Source organism: Artemia franciscana, chromosome 12 (genome assembly GCF_032884065.1).
Source record: "Artemia franciscana chromosome 12, ASM3288406v1, whole genome shotgun sequence".
Lineage (NCBI taxonomy): Eukaryota > Metazoa > Arthropoda > Branchiopoda > Anostraca > Artemiidae > Artemia > Artemia franciscana.
Genome location: NC_088874.1, coordinates 14,423,379 through 14,441,657, shown reverse-complemented (window position 1 = coordinate 14,441,657; position 18,279 = coordinate 14,423,379). Strand labels below are relative to the sequence as shown.

General features: G+C 34.3%; 1 protein-coding gene across 1 annotated transcript in view; it reads left to right on the top strand.

Moving 5' to 3' along the window:
* The first annotated feature begins 320 nt into the window (after positions 1–320).
* Positions 321–18,279, top strand: part of LOC136033722 (cleavage and polyadenylation specificity factor subunit 1-like) — a 97,205-nt gene continuing 79,246 nt past the window's right edge. Inside the window, exons 1-3 of the mRNA XM_065714613.1 lie at positions 321–552; positions 6,065–6,273; positions 9,063–9,216. Coding sequence (XP_065570685.1) covers positions 369–552; positions 6,065–6,273; positions 9,063–9,216 — 547 coding nt within the window. The 5' untranslated portion in view covers positions 321–368. The remainder of the gene's footprint in view (positions 553–6,064; positions 6,274–9,062; positions 9,217–18,279) is intronic.

Here is an 18,279-nt window from a genome sequence, read left to right as displayed (position 1 = left end):
TGATTTTTCAGTACTAAGGGTACAACAGAGGTCTTTGCCTAAATATTTACTTTCCTTTTTTCGATTCGTTTTTTTCTGCCGGCTGAAAATCAGCCTTGTTTTCTTTGTGGTTTTGTAGTTAAATATAATTTGTTTACATATTGTTTTTCACTTTTTTCTAATGTTTTCATATTTATAACGAGACTTTCTTGCCTATGGCTTGGAGTATCTCTATTTGTTATCCTCGATATTTTCATCTACTGTCCATTTTTTACGAAACCTTAAAGCCTTTTACCCTTAATTTTTTCAAAGTAAAAAAGGTCTTTGACGGAAACTTTGATTTATTGCCAAATTTCAAAATCTGAGCACGTTAGGGTAGAAGGGCGGGAATGTTTTTTTACTACAAAGAACTTCAGCGTCCCACGGGGATAGAAAATGCTGTCTACTGCAATTTTTTTAGCAGATACGAAAGACATCTTATAGTTGCTGGAGTCAATTTTATTACGGCATACAGACTTTTGCCTGATTTCAGTGATCAAAGTCTTAGCGGATCACATAAGCAAAGTGATTCAGGTAGGCCTATACTACCTGGTGGTTTTGGCTATTTGTTTGTATGAAAAGAGTTTAAGAATAGAAAAGAACTAATTATGACCAAAATTCCACAAATAAATTAAATTTTTGTCAATTTTTCCACAAACTATAGCTAAGTAACAAACCCAGCCTAAAGTAATAGGCCTATAGCCTACTAGAACAGAAAACATGGTTATGAAACTTAAAAAATTTAAATATTAGACAGTTCATACAATTTACCTGCAAATACCTGCAAAAGTCTTATTTACTTACCTATAAAGTGAACATAGGCTACCACTCAGTGCCTTTATTAATGGGTAAATGTATCACAGTTCATGTAATTGACTCACCAATAATGTGAACATAGCACCCATTGCCTTTTTTATGCTCTTTACGAATACAATAGTTGCTTCTAGCCTACTGCAAATTCAAATTTAAGCACTTTTTGATCTAACCTATCTAGGCTATAAATAATTTTGGCACTGAGAAAATCTAGTATTATTTGTCAAAAATGACTAAAAAAACAGTACTGAGCAACAATAGTATTACTTTTCTGAAAAAGACCAATAATTAATAGCCTACTTTGATTGAAAATTTGTCATTTTCTCAAAAAGTGCTTAAATTTGAATTTGTGATTGAAGCAATTATTATATTTGTAAAGAGCATAAAAAAAGGCATTGAGTGGTATGTTCACTGTGTTGATAAGTCTATTATATGAACTGTGATACATTTACCTTTTAAAGCTCTTTACAAATAACCTATAATAATTGCCTCTATTGCAAACCCAAATTTAAGGCCTTTTTGAGCTCTTGAAAATGACCAAAATATTTATAGTTTTTAGGTATAACAAATGCTTATAATATTGGTTTCAAACTTACTGTTTTATTATAAATCCATTTATAAATTTGATATAATTTAATAAATTTAATATAAATTTGATATGTTTATAAATTATAAATTTAAACACTGCTTTGGATTATAACCTCATGGGATATTTATCTACACCTTCTTCCATTGGCATTCATATTTTTAATATTTAATCAAAAACACATCAAGAAAGAAGAAAACAGCATACACAATTTTAAAATTTATTCAACTTAATCATGGAAATTTAGGACTTGTGGATTATATAACATTAAAAAAATGAATTTATTATGCAACATTAAGTTTAAGACCTTTGTTTTTAGCCTTTTATACCCAAATACCAGAAAAAGATGGGTCAGAAATATTTAGTCAAAGGCTTAAAAAGTGCTTAAATTTGAAGTTGCGATAGAAGTAATTATTATGTTCATAAAGAACATGTAAAAAGGCATCTAGTGGTATGTTCACTTTATTGGTAAGTCAATAATATGACCAGTGAAAAATTTACAATTTTTTTACTATATTTTTGATATAAAAATCAGTTAAAACTTTGGTTTAGATTTTACTATTTCAATATAAATCTACTTTTTTAAAATTATTTAATTTACAAACAATTGATTTGTCAAGATTAAGTTGAATAAAAAAAAATAAAGTGAACATACCATATGATGCCTTTTTCTGAACTCCTTACAAATATAATAATTACCTCTATTGTAAATTCAAATGTAAGCCCTTTTTGAGCTAACCTAACCTTTGGATTAGAATCTTGTGGGGCATATCTACACCTTCTTCTATTGGTTTTGATATTTTTGATATTTTATTGAAAATGCATAACATTTGGCATCAAGGAAGAAGAAAACAGCATAATATTTAAAATTTATTTATCAAACTTCCTCATGGAAAATCAGTGCTTGTGGATTATATAAAAATATGGATTCATAATGAAACAGCTAGTTTGAGACCAATGTTTGAAGCTTTTCTTATACACAAAAAACTAGAAATATTTTGGTCATTTTCAAGAGCTCAAAGTGCTTAAATTTGAATTTGCAGTAGAAGCAATTATTATATTTGTAAATAACTTAAAAAGGCCATTGAGTGGTATGTTCACTTTAATGGTAACTCAATAATATGAACAACAAAAAATTTACCAAATTAAACAATTCGGTCATGTTTTCTTCCTATTCTGTTTGGCCACTTAAACACTGCCATTTCACCTATATGTCAGAAAATATCAAAGCCAACAGAGGTTAGAAAAATAGTGAATAAAGAAGAAATGTTATTGTTGGCTACTAAGCCTGTGTGTGGTAGGTAAAAAAAACTGATAAAACATTGCCTGGTAAAATGAGAGCTGGCCAATAGGTCTGTTACTTTAGCTTAACTTAGAGTCTTCTAAAATTCAAGAAGTGGTTGTGGTTGTATGGTTGTAAGTAAGTAATTGGATTTACGATGCTTCTTGACTACTATTGTCCGTGCAATGGTCCTGTAATGTTTGCTACAGCCAGGTTTGATCTCTAGATCCCATATTATCAAGCTAAGCTCAAACCCACTTTACTGCCACAGGACAATATGGACTTTTGTAAAGTGTACATAATAGAAATTTTGAAGAGTTACTGCCACCGTGTGGATATTATTGCCATGTAATTTTGCCCTTAAGAAGATGTCTTCAGTGACCCACCCACCTGCACACAACAACTGAAACAACTCAAGATTTTGCTTGCCAAGTGATAAAACAAAATAATATTTTACTGAATTAATTGAACACACTAAAAGCTTAAGCTACTTTTGGATTTTGTTGTAAAAGTAATAAAATCAAATGAAATTTTATTAAATCAGGATGTCATGATTTCGTAGCCAACTTCTAAGACAGATAAAATTAAGTCTTGCTTTTTGGACACCATTTTCTTTAATGTTTAATCAAACAGTTCATGGTAATGAACTGTAGTAAGGAGCAACCCGGCTCAATAGTAAACGAAACTCTAAAAAACGGAATTTTGATGCTAAAATATACATCAAAAGAATCAGATTTTCATGCTGATTTTAAATATATAAGTTTCATCAAATTTGGTCTTTGTCATCAAAATTTATGAGCCTGAAAAAATTTGCCTTATTTTCGAAAATAGGGGAAAACACCTCCTAAAAGTCACAGAATCTTAACGAAAATCACACCATCGCATTCGGCATATCAGAGAACCCTATAGCTAAATTTTCAAGCTCCTATCTACAAAAATGTGGAATTTCGTATTTTTTGCCAGAAGACAAATCATGGGTGCGTGTTTATTTGTTTGTTTGTTTTTTTTTTTTGTTTTTTTTTTCCCCAGGGGCTATCGTATCGACCAAGTGGTCCTAGAATTTCGCAAGAGGGCTCATTCTAACGGAAATGAAAAGTTCTAGTGCCCTTTTTAAGTGACCAAAAAAATTGGAGGGCACCTACGCCCCTCCCACGCTCATTTTTCTCCAAAGTCAACAGATCAAAATTTTGAGATATCCATTTTGTTCTGTACAGTCAAAAACCATAATAACTATGTCTTTGGGAATGACTTACTCCCCCACAGTCCCTGGGGGAGGGGCTGCAAGTTACAAACTTTGACCAGTGTTTACATATAATAATGGTTATTGGGAAGTTTACAATCGTTTTCAGGGGATTTTTTTTTTTGGTTTTGGGGGTGGGGTTGAGGAGAGGGGGCTATGTGGGAGGATCTTTCCTTAGAGAAATATGTCATGGGGGAACAGAAATTCAATGAAAAGGGCGCAGGATTTTCTAAAATTACTATAAAAAAACAAAGGAAAAATAAACATGGAAAAGTTTCTTCAGTTGAAAGTAAAGAGTAGCATTGAAACTTAAAACGAACAGAGATTATTATGCATATGAGGGGTTCTAAAAATACTTTAGCATAATGAGCGAGGTTTAGGAGGAGATAAATACCTTGCTCTTTATGCTATAGTATTTTTAGTAATTTCAACTATTTATTCTATGGCCTTTCTGATTCAGGGGTCATTCTTAAAGAATTGGGACAAAACTTACAATATAGTGAACGAACAGAAATTACTTTGTATATGAAATGGTTTGTCCCCTCTGCAATCCCTCGCTCTTTACACTAAAGTTTGACTCTTTGCCATAATTCTGCTTTTTAAAACAATTAAAAGCTTTAGCGTAAAGAGCGAGGGATTGCAGAGGGGACAACCCATTTCATATACGGAGTAATTTCTGTTCGTTTTAAGTTTTAATGTTGCTCCTTACTTTCAGTTAAAAAAACTAGTTTTTTTTATGTAACCCAAACCATAAAGCAAGCCAAAAAGGAAAGGGGAAAAAAGATTTACTAGAAATACAATGACAGAGAGGAAAGATTGTTATGAAATTTATGCATTATTTTTATTCATTTATTTACTAAAACAAGACTTTGGCCAGCCAAGGGCTTGGTGATAAAAAAAAAAACATATTAGAGGATCTACAGAATTCAAGTCGTTTATTTTTAATAACAGGTGGATTGTATCAGTTCTTCTCTTAAAAAATTGAAGAGAATGCAGTTTTACTCATGTCATGCTAATTTTATAGGCAAGCCAGAGGCATGTTCAATTAGAGCCATGTTCAATTGTGGGATCAACTAAGATTTATTAAGAGTCATGCAATTTTCAAGATCCAATTTAGAGAAGCAAAGCTTATAGTCTGAAGATAGATATTCGCAGCATTTAATGTCCAATATTGTATTTTCCAGGCTTTTGCTGAGCATCATGGATCTTATAAATATTCATGATTGAATTAATGGTTGATGTGAAGGATCTAGTATCCTTTTGCCTTTAAAGTGTAATCTGAGGTACATGGCTGCTTTTTAGGTTCCCAAAGGTGAACCTTCACCTTCAGTGGGCTGTTAATTGGCATAGCTCAGTTTCTGTATATTCATTTTGTGTAGTGGTAATTTTATGGCCCAAATTTGGTTTCATCACAGCTGAATACAAATGCAACCTAACCCTAATAAACCAATGTGAAGAAATTCCAACACATGAAAACATATTTTTTTTTACCATTAAAGGTAATGCAGCTTGATTTTGCATATTGAGTTTTTGTAGATCCGTGAAGCATATTTTTTACTGATGGGTAAAAAATGTTTCTTAAAAAAATGAAGCATGCCCGCATTGTGAAGGGTAGAAAAATAATGTATTGGAACTCATTTGAGAAGTATTACTTTCAGTTTGCACAGTTGTCATTAAGAAAAAGAAAGAAAAACGCAATACAGTTTAATTTCCAGTGTTGCATTAATGAACCATATTTTGAATTTAACTGGAATTATCAAACTATATTATAAATGAGAAATTTAACAAGAAATAAGAAATCCAAACGACAAATTGAGTTCATATTTGTTTTTTTTTAAGTATGACGTGACCTGCAGCTGACACAAGCCACATTATATGCCCAAAATTGGCTATTAAATTGGCGATATTTAATCGCCAAAATTGGCGATTATTGTCTTTCTTAGTAGAGGCAGGTGGCTTGCAAAAATAAATTAGCAACAGCTTTCAATGGTATACACCTGACTTGGGCTTTATCCTCCCCAGTTAATCTTCTGTGCCCCCTTAAAACAGCTATGTGTACGTATGATTGAATTTTCTACCATCTTTAGAGTTGAATGCCCCTGAACATAATTAATTTTTTTTTTAGATTCTGGAAAAACAAAATTTGAATACATTGCAAGGCACACATTTAATGGGAACATCACTTCAATTGCTAGTGCAAGGCTTTCAGGGCATAATAGAGACATTCTACTTATAACATTTAAAGATGCAAAACTCAGCATTGTGGAGTATGATAAAGCTACTGAAAATATCAAAGTGGTATCCTTGCATCGATTTGAAGAAGACGATTTAAAAGTAGGGTTTTGTTTATTTTATAGTTGCCAAAAATTGGTGCAGTTATAATTATACCATTTTTTTGCGTGTGTGTGTGTGTGTGAGATTTGTGACAAGGAGTATAGAAAACTGAAATAAAGAAACAAAAGTTTGTCTCCAGGAAAAAAAAACAAAAAACTAATGTCATCCAGTACTATCTATAATATTTATAAAGCCAGTTACGGAAATGTGAATAGAAATACAAGCAGTACTCGTTTCTTAGTACTTTAGCTTTACATTGAGCTGAGTATAAAAGACCCATATATATATATATATATATATATATATATATATATATATATATATATATATATATATATATTTGGCTACAGGAAGTTTAGACAACAGAATTGTATTGATTGTACTAGCAGTAAAGAAAAAAAAAAAAAAAACCAGCAACCAACTTTAGGCCAGTCAAATGCTTGGTATAATTGAAAGAACTTTTAAGAGTTGACTTCCATCAGTTATATCCAACCTGTTTAAAGGATGGTTTTGATTAAACTGCAGTTGATATATGCTTAGCTAATGTATTAGAGGGCTCTAGAATCTACTATAACCTGGTGCCACCATGGATAGTCTTATACATCTGGAAGAAGTATGATACACTAGGGGACAATTTGAGGAGTTATTGCGGAAGCTTTGTAATATGAAAATCCTAAATTCCTTTGTCTCCAATGAATGTGTCAACTTGTGGAGTTTCTTCTGTAAGGCCATAATATCAGTAGCTATTGTCAATGCACTCAAACTTTCAACAGGGAGCTGTGGAATAGGTATGAGGGACATCTTGGAAGGAACAGACAAGTAGTTTTACTACCAACGCTTATTGACAGCAATAGGACTTGTCCTCTTCCTATTGTGTGCTATCTGTCCTATTTCTAAAGCCAATCTGCAATGATTTGTAAATACATGTATTTTTTTTTTAATTAGCTCAAGTTTTAGACTAACCTAACCCTTGCTAATTTATAATCGAAGAAATACTTAATTACAGATAAATGTGCACCTTCCTTCAGATTCATCCAGTGCAGCTTTTTTGCTTTTCAAGTTATTCTTCTACCATTAAAATTATCCAAATCTTTGAAATGGCACCACATTTTCCATTTTTATTTTCTGTTGTTACTTATTTTGTCAAGTCTTAACAATGACATTCACAATAAAAAAAAAATTTTACCTGATAGTAAGAATCAGAGTAACTCATAATTTTGACTACTGTCTACCCATAGTTTTTGTAAAAGGGCATTGAAACCCTGAGTAAGTTCAACTAAAATACTGATTAGGCCCGTACGCCTAACTTTATTAGGTTAGAGAGTGAGGTATTGGAGCTGTAGGATTGATCTTACTTTTATCAAAAGCTTCTAAAACTCCATACTTGAGCTTTCCGGTTAAAAAGCTTGGATTTTGATATGGTGTTTGAATTTATGATGTTTGGGTATGTTTCTCTCCATAATAGTGTGGTAAAAGTGTGATTTGCTTGATGTTAGAGCCATAAATAACTACTTTAATTATGATCAGTCTACAGTAATTATACTTACACCTATTCCACATGAATAGCTGTACAGATGCTGCAAATTCCTTTTCATTTACTAATTTACTTAAGGATGATAAATCTAAATAAAAAAGTAACCACTTTGGATCCCTTTTTTAGATTTTTTTTAAAATGTTGATTCTTGCACGAAATTCTTTAATTTCAACTCTTATAAAAACATAGGCAATTCTTAACAGCTTTTTATGCTGGATATATAAAAGTACTACCATTTTGCTGCAGTCATCAAAATTTGTGTATAATGATTTTTTTTGAAATCCTTGGTGTTACCGACTAGGACAACTTTACTACTGAAAAACGTCAAACTACAAAAAACTTGCCTCCTGTTTTGAATTCAGTATATAAATTTATGTAAGTATAACTTCCGAAACAATTATATATATTCCAGTTGAGAATACCAAATTTACAATAAACTTTTTGAAATTTATTCCAAAAGCCAGATATAATAGTTTGTTCCTTTCCTAATTTAGATTCAATATTGTAAAATAGGCAATTTGGGTGCTAAGAAATAAAAGGGCAAAAGAAAAGAAGATTTTTTCTCTTGCTACTTTTCTACTTTTTCTTAATTTCTTTCTACTTTTCTACTAATTAGCTACTTTTCTTCACTACTGCTTGAAGAAAAATGTGCTATTGAAGGCTTAGGGCAGGCGAATGCCACCTTTGCTTTTTTATTGGGCGTTCAGTATTCATTATAAAATAATTTTCCAAAACAAGTTTTCACATATCTAGAAAACGCATTTAGGGCTCTCATTTTGACAAATGTTCCATCACCCCTTTTCTCTGAAGGATATCCCATGCCTCTTGACTCCCCTGATGAGGACCCCTCTTGCAGCCCAATAAAAATACTGGTTCTAGGTGTTATCCCCCCCCTCCGGAAAATACAAATCACTTTTTTGACTTCAATACATAAAAAAAATAAAGGAATAAATATCAATAATGTATATTAAACTTACGATCCATGCTCATCTGTTTTCTTTTAGTAAAGTGGAAGTCATGCTCTAGTCTTGAGACCAATTTTACGCTTGAAAGATTGTTTGACTTAATTTCTGATCATTTTAGTTCTATGGAGCTTTTTACTTTTCTTTAAAAAAATGTTTTGTGGGAAATGTTTGTCCTTATGACTCAAAGTAGGTAAAACCTATCAGCTATAAAATGTTTTACTGAACAACCGAGTTTGTTTTTCGTTATAATAGAAGCATCAGTAACGTTAGGAACTTTTTCTCTTGTATAGAAAGGTTGGACGCAATTCCCAATTTTGCCGTTTGTTCGTGTTGATCCAGAGCAAAGATGCGCAGCAATGATGTTTTTCGGCAGGATGCTTGCTATACTACCATTTCGAAAAGACTCAAAGTTCAATTTTGGTGACTTTAAAGAAGAAAATGAAGGTATTTTCTTAATATGTGTTAAAATAAGGTTTTTCTAATATGTCTTTTTAATAAATAGCAGTGAGAACAGGAGTTCGAGTCCTGGTGTCAGTTTTCATTTGATTTGGAACAGGGGTCTATGGTGTGACTCTGTCAGCTCAGCCAGAGTCATTCAAGCTCTAAATTGGTGCCTGGATAAATCTGGTGAAGGTAAACAGGAAGGGTGTGCGAAAGCACAGGATCGAAGGCTCCCAACCCCCAATTGTCCATCCTGGCTGAAGGGCCATGAAATGGTGATCAGCACCACCAGTAAGGAGTGTAAAATCCAGTGCTGTATTCTTTGCCTTTTTACTAGGTTTTTCTTTTTCAGGTGCTTTTTCAGTAGGAGCATTTGAAGGGAAAGGTAGTCAGGGTTGTGGTCTTCTCCTGTCTGTCCAGCTACTGTAGTAAAAGATCTTTAAACAAAAATAGGCACGGCTCCTCAATGAACCACATGTAACAAAACGTAGTAAGCAGAATTTAAAGTATTTATTTCTTGAATTTTTTTGTATCGCAATATGTTAGTCAGAACTTAGCACATTCCTTCAGATTTATACTGCTGCTACTAACAACCCACAGAAGCATCATGCCGCCTGAGGCCAACACAGCTACGCATGCTCCTCCTCCATCCCATCTATTTAAAGCCTCCCTCTTTACACCCTCTCAGTAACTTCCCGTTTCGCTTAAATTTTTTTTATGACATCCTCCCACCCCAACCGCGGACGACCTGCTTTCCGTTTAGCCTTTGACGGTTGGCCAAAAAGAGCACTCTTTGGTAATATGTCATCCTTTATCCGCAGTACGTGCCCTAGCCATCTCATCCTTTCTCTCATTATAGCCCTATAAAGCGGGATAGAACTGTATTTTTCGTGCAGCCTATTCTTTGAAATGCGGTCAGTCAGCCTGGTACCCAGAACAATCTGTCGGCAATTTCTCAGGAAAACCTCTAGTGAATCTTCCTCCACTTTTCGAAGTGCCCATGCTTCAGAACCATATTTGACCGCTGTCATCATTGTAGCTTCCAATATCTAATCTTGGTTTGCAGATCTATCTTCCTATTCTTCCAAACTGTTATCACCTATGAGAAAACGCTCCGAGCCTTGGCCTTTTACTTTTAACATCTTCACTGCTTCCACCGTCTTTACTAATAATAATGCCAAGGTAAGTGAAGCTCTCCACCTGATCAATGTTTTGCTACCCAATGTAACCTTTTCATCTTCAGTTATTCCTACCCTTAACGACGCAGTCTTCTTAAAATTAATTTTTAAATATATTCTAGTACCCTGAACTCACAAAACCTCTAAAAGCTTATTCATTTTGCTCACACTTTCATCTGGGATGCTTAAATCGTCAGCATAATCTAAGTCCAGGAAAGTTTTTCCTCCCCATTTGATTCTGTGTTCTCCTATTGCCTTTCCTGTCCTCCTTAAGACAAAGTCCATCAATGTGATCCATATAAAGGGTGATAGGACACAGCCTGCTGAACTCCTGCTTTAAAATAAACTAGCTGCTAACCTCAATTCCTACCTTAAACGAAGCAGTGTTATTCTCGTACATAGCACTAATTACTGTAGTGTATTTATCTGGTATCAAACAGTTCGTGGTAACGAACTGTAGTAAGGAGCGACCCGGCTCAATAGTAACCGAAACTCTAAAAAATGGAATTTTGATACCAATAGGTACATCAAAAGAATCGCATTTTAATGCTGATTTTAAATATACAAGTTTCATCAAGATCAGTTATACCCATCAAAAGTTACGAGCCTGAGAATATTTGCCTTATTTTAGAAAATAGGGGGAAAACCCCCTAAAAGTCATACGATCTTAACGAAAATCACACCATTAGATTCAGCGTATCAGAGAACCTTGTTGTAGAAGTTTCAAGCTCCTATCTACAAAAATGTGGAATTTCCCATTTTTTGCCAGAAGACAGATCGCGGATGCGTGTTTATTTGTTTGTTTGTTTTTTTTTCCAGGGGTGATCGTATCGATTGAGTAGTCCTAGAATGTCACGAGAGGGCTCATTCAAACGAAAATTAAAAGTTCTAGTGCCCTTTTTAAGTGACAAAAAAAATTGGAGGGCATCTAGGCCCCCTCCCATGCTCATTTTTTCCCAAAAGTCAGCACATCAAAATTCTGAGATAGCCATTTTATTCACCATAGTAAAAAAACCTAATAACTATGTCTTTGGGGACGACTTACTCCCCCGCAGTCCCCGTGGGAGGGGCTGCAAGCTGCAAACTTTGACCTGTGTTTACATATAATAATGGTTACTAGGAAGTGTATATACGTTTTCAGGGGGATTTTTTTGGTTTAGAGGGGAGAGTTGAGGGGGGAGGGGTTACGTAGGAGGATATTTCCATGGAGAAACTTCTCATGGGGGAAGAAAATTTCAATAAAGGGGCGCAGGATTTTCTAGCATTATTTGAAAAAACAATGAAAAAATAAATATGAAAAGTTTTTTGTACTGAAAGTAAGGAGCAGCATTAAAACTTAAAACGAACAAACATTATTACGCAAATGAGGGGCTTACTTCCTCGTTATACCTCACTCTTTACGCTAAAGTATTTTTAGTAATTTGAACTATTTATTCTTCGGCCTTTGTGATTCAGAGGTCATTCTTAAGGAATTGGGACAAAATCTAAGCTTTAGTGTTAAAGAGCGACGAAGGTTGAACCCCCTTATATACGCAATAAAAACAAACGAATATATAAGTTTGTTACGTAAGTTATTTCGTATACGTATATTTTTTACCAATGAAAACGTTTGTAAAAAATTAAAAGTTCTAGTTTCTTTTTTAAATAGTCAAAAACTCGGAGGGCAGCTAGGCCTCCTCCCTCGTTCCTTTTTTCTCAAAATCTTCCGAATAATTGCAATTAGTTAATATGCAAATTTCGTTTTAATTATTTATGTGCGGAGAGCCAAGATCAAAACATGAATTAATTCAAAAACGTCCAGAAATAAAATAAAAAATAAGTTTTTTAAATAAAAGTAAGGAACAAAATTAAAACTTAAAACGAACAGAAATTACTCCGTATATGAAAGGGGCTTTTCCTCCTCTACACCCCGCTATTTACGTTAAAGTTTCTTACTGTTTCAAAAAAAAAGTTAAGAGAAAGAGTCAAACTTTAGCGTAAAGAGCGGGGCGTTGAGGAGGAAAAGCCAATTTCATATACGGAGTAATTTCTGTTCGTTGTAAGTTTTAATGTTGCTCCTTACTTTCATTTAAAAAAACTTGTTTTTTTTATTCAATACCATGCAAGGATGAGACCATCGCCAAAGCTCTTCTATCATTAGAATTGAACGCTTGCTCATCTATATATATAAAAATAAGTTGTCTGTGTGTGGATCTGTGGATGGATCAGGTGACGTCATGTTTGTCCGCAAATGACGTCTGAATTATTTCACACTAATACAAAAGAAGAAAAAAAACTAAAAAAGGTAAAAACTACAAAAAAAACTAAAAAGAAAAAAAACTAAAAAAGCTAAAAAACTAAAAAAAACTAAAAAAAGGTAAAAAACTAAAAACTAAAAAAAACTAAAAAAAGGCAAAAACTAAAAAAAAAACTAAAAACTAATAAAAAAAACTAAAAAAGCTAAAAAACTAAAAAAACTAAAAAAACAAAAAAAAACTAAAAACTAAAAAAGAAAAAACTAAAAAAAAGGAAAAAACTGAAAAATAAGAGAAAAAGGAAACTAAAAAAATATTAATAAATATAAAAAAGTAAAAAAATGGTAAAAACTACAAAAAAAAACTAAAAACTAATAAAAAAACTAAAAAATCTAAAAATCTAAATAAACTAAAAAAGAAAAAAAAAGAAAAAAGGAAAAAAATAAAGGAGAAAAACAAAACTAAAAAACGAATGTATATACAGACCGGGACACCGGGATACAAATGACGACCGGGACACAGGGAATATAAATGACAACCGGGACACAGGGACACAACTACAATGGGGACGCCGGGGGGCACAGGGGGATATAAATGACGACCGGGACACCGGGACACAAGGAATATAAATGACGCCCGGGACACTCAAAGAGAAATCACAGACTGGAACACCGGGACACAAATGACGACCGGGACACAGGGAATATAAATGACGACCGGGACACAGGGACATAACTACAAAGGGGACGCCGGGGTGCACAGGGGGATATATAAATGACGATGGCGACTCAGGGAATGGTCGATTAGCAATCACCATCAACAAAGCTCAAGGGCAATCATTAGAATCATGAGGTATAGATCTGAATACGGATTGTTTTCCCATGGACCATTATATGTTGCATGTTCAAGAGTCGGTAAACCTGACAATCTATTTATATGCACAGACAATGGGACAGCAAAGAATGTTGTATATTCGCAAGTTTTACGTAGTTAAAAACATATATATATATATATATATATATATATATATATATATATATATATATCTATCTATATTCACAGGTGGGACATAGGGACACAACTACAATGGCGCGTAACTAATATGGCGCGTAACGACTTACGCGCGCGGGGGGGCTTGGGGGGGGGGCGCGAAGCGCCCCCACCAACTAGGTGTTGGGGTGGCGCGAAGCGCCACCCCAACAGCTAGTATTCTATAAAACTGAGGACGAAAGGTGTTCGACAACTCAGGCACTTCTCAATTATTAACCTAAGAGTGAAAATTTGGTAGATACATCCTCTACCCTTTCTAAAACAGCACAGTTCTTCTCTTATCACTATGTCTATGGCATCTCTCAGTCTGAAAAATATGATAATACTAAGTAATTTGCTAGCTACAGAGACCAGGCTAATGCCTCAGTAATTACCACACTCGCTCTTATCACCTTTCTTATACAGTGGTTTAATTAGTGTTTTCCTAAAATCGCTAGGTACTTCCAGTTTTTCAAAAATCATATTCATAATTTTCAGTAACCTATTTCTAATTCAGAGTCACCATATTCAAGAAACTCATTTACCACAGTGTCAGCACCCGGGGTCTTATTATATTTTATTCCTTTTAGAAGTGCCACTAATTCTTCCTCACAAAACAAATCTTCCTTCGCATCCAAGGCGTCACAAACTTTTTATTTTCCTCAATATCTGTTCGTGCAACTCTATTTCTGCTTAGCCCATTCTTGAAATGTTCTGCCCATCTCTTTTTACTCTTTTCCTATATCCCCCCTTAACACGCTAGTACAATATTTTACTTTTATGCTGTCTAGCTGCGTCCTCCAGATCCTCGTAAATTTTATTAATGACTTCCGATTCATACTTTCTTAGTTTATATATTTTAATACCTTCTCTACTTTCTTTGCATTCCTCTTGTTTTCATATGATCTATCACTCACATAATTCATGTACAAGCCCCCTTTCCTCTCGATTAAAAATAAAGCCTTTTCACTAATATTCCTAGCTCCGTTCCTAATTTCATTCTCTAAGACACCACCAGTAACTTCACAAATTGTTCTCCTAAAATTATTCCTTCTATAGTCTACACTGTCAAACTTTAGACTCCCCTGTTCAGTATACAACTGCTCCTGGAAAGTTTCTGTCAAATTCTCATCTGGGAGCCTGCCAACATCATAACTTCCTGGGAGGTAGTTACCCTTCCGAAATTTCAGCTTTAGAATAACCCTAGACGCTAATATATGGTGATCTTTACTTTTAACATATATAACAGCACTCCTATACACCCTAGCATCTTGTATTGATCCTGCTAGTCTTTGGTTTACAATAACATAATCAATGAGGTTTACTGTCTTACCATCACCTGATTACCACGTCAACTTATGGGCCATTTTGTGACCAAACACTGTATTGGCTATACCTAGATTGTTATACCTACAAAACTGTAGCAGTCTGTAGTCATTACTGTTTTCCCCTCCAACATCAAATTTACCCAGACTAGGATACCATTTGTCCGAATTTATACCGACCTGGATGTTAAAATTTCCTCATAGAAATACCATATTTTTTCCTGGGACCCTGTCTATTTGCTCCCGTAACTCCTTCCTGCCTGAGTAAATAAATTCTATATCACCTAATTTCATGCTTCCTACCCCAGGGATATGAGTTTCCGAAACTCCCAATAAGTCCTATTCGAATCGTCTTAATTCGTCCGTCAAAATGTTGATACGACAGTTATTTTTTAATGTCGTAACATTCCGAGCTCCAATTTTAATATTCTTAAGATCATTGAAATTGTTTTGGCCTCAGGAAAAGCAATGGTACTGAATACCAGCGAAGGACGGGGACCAGCATATATTCTCGAGTTTACACTGAAGCACTTAAGCTAGCTTAGAATCAGACAGCAAGAAGTCCCTGGGACCTCTAGTTGAATGGAGGCTTTGTGCAATCGTGGGCCAATCTTGGTCACAACAGGGTTTTCAGCACCTGACGATGCTCTTCTATCAACAAGAGTCGAAATCCTGCACAGACAATCTCCCTATTACCTCCGACTCATTATTAATTCATGTCTACAAATATTATGCTTCTGTCCCCTCCTTAACGCCTCGCTCTTTCCGCTAAAGTTTGACTCTTTGTCACAACTCTACTTTTTCAAACATTAAAAAACTTTAGCGTAAAGAGCGAGGCGTTAAGAAGGGGACAACCCTTTTATTATACGGAACAATTTCTGTTCGTTTTAAGTTTTAATGTCGCTCCTTACTTGAAGTTAAAAAAAACTTGTTTTTTTTATATTTAATTTCTGGACGTTTTTGAATTGATGCGTGTTTTGATTTTGGCTAACCGCACATGAGTAATTGAAACGAAATTTGCACTTTAATTTTTTTGCTAAATAGCTTTCTTATAGTTTTGATCTGAACATTATGATAAAACAAAGGGGTGGGGGAGGATATCTATTTTCCCTCCAAACAAAGGGGTGGGGGAGGATATCTATTTTCCCTCCAAGTGCTGGTTACTTAAAAATGCAACTAGAATTTTTATTTTTTTATTACGAACGTTTTTGTTAGTAAGGAATATGCGTAACTTACGAATTAACTTACGTAATGAACTTCTATATCTGTGTATTTTATTACGTATCTGAAGGGGTTCGCCCCCTCATCAATACCCTGCTCTTTACACTGGAGCAGGCACGTACACAGAAATTTTTTCGGTGGTCGGGGTCAAAATCTTCGAAACAACAAATATAAAGTAACACATGCTTTTATTTAGTAATGCAGAAAGCACGTATATCGGAAAACACAGATTAACTTTAATCTGTAGTATTGTAGCGGATGGGGGGGGGAAGAAGACTGAAGCCTCAAAAGTATGTTTTAGGCTCAGATTATGTTCATAGCGATTTACAGCCAGTGATTAATCTATTATATCCCACTGAAAGGGAAATTTTAGGGTTAACAGTGCAATATGGGTGCTGTGGGGGTCGTTCTTCTATTACAAAAACGTAGATTTCAATGAAAAATGATAGTTTCCAAAATTGGTTCATTAAAAGCTGTACTTTATCCTGAAAAGGGGGGATAAACGTCCTAATATCAAGGATAATTTTATTTTGCTGTGGAAAGCAGAAAAAAACAGTACAATTGAAAGATACAATTGAAAGTACAAAGCGACAAAAACATGTCTCTTTACAAAAAAAACAAAAAAAAACAAAAAACAGTACAATTGAAAATTACTTCAAAGAGGGTAAAAAGTTAGACAGAAAATGGGTTAATAATTGGGCAGCGACTTGACCGGATAATTGCATGCTGTAATATCCCCCAAAAAAGGCTTCACACATGTATCTAGATTCTTAATAAATGTCCTACTTTTGCCAGAAATCTAAAGAAACCATGGGTAAATTAAAGATTCCACAAAATTTCGAGGGGGGCCGAAGGCACCCCCCCCCCCTGCGTACGTGCCAGCACTAGAGCTTCAATTTTGTCCTAATTCTTTAAGAATGACCCCTGAATCACAAAGGCCATAGAATAAATAGTTAAAATTACTAAAAATACTTTAGCGTAAAGAGCAAGGTATTGTGGAGGAGACGAACCCCCTTATATGCGTAATATTTTCAGTTCATTTCGAGTTTTAATGCTGCTAGTTACTTCCAGTTGAAAATTTTTTATTTATTTATTTTCTCATTGTTTTTTTTTAATAATGCTAGAAAATCCTGCACCCTCTTCATGGAAATTCTCTTCCCTCATGATGAATTCCTCCTTGGAAAGATCCTCCCATGTAACCCCATCCCCCGACCCACCCCCACCCCAACGCAAAAAAGTCCCTCTGAAAACGTCAGTATACTTCATAATAACCATTACTGTGTGTAAACAATGGTCAAAGTTTGTAACTTGCAGCCCCTCCCCCGGGGACTGGGGGGATGATGTCGTCCCCAAACACATAGTGATTGAGTTTTCGATTAAGCTGAACAGAATGGCTATCTCAAAATTTTGATCCAGTCACCAGGGGCCTATGTACCCTCCAATTTTTTGGTCACTTAAAAAGGACACTAAAACTTTTAATTTCCGTTAGAATGAGCCCTCTCGCAACATTCTAGGACAACTGGGTCGATACGATCACCCCTGAAAAAAAAGAAGGTTTCAAATCACTATAAATATCACTGAAAGTTGTGTAAGCTTTGCTGACGGTCATTCTTTTTCGGGGGGGGGAGGGGGATCAGTTATTATCTATGGTCTTGGCTCTCAAATACATCTGCAGACCACAAACTATTTAAATATGAATTTACTTTGATAGTGTTTGTTTAAAGTTTGTCTTTTTTGTAGGTACAAAGAAAAGAAGACAACAATATTTAAACCTAAAACGAGCAAAAATAAACTCATATAACATGAAACACTTCTTTAACACGAGCAAAAATTAATATGAAAGAGTGGATGAAGCCTAAAGTGAACAGATATTAAGATGAATAATCGTGTGAAACTAAAAATAATAGATATTACTATCGACGAATAAATGATACCTAAAACGATCAGAAAATAAAATGAATAGTCAATTCACTTTTAAAACTAACTGAAATTACCAAAAATTATCCCACCTTAAAGCTCTAAGGTGCTAGATTAATTTTAGCGCTTTACTTAAAAAAAAAATATATATATATTTGAAAA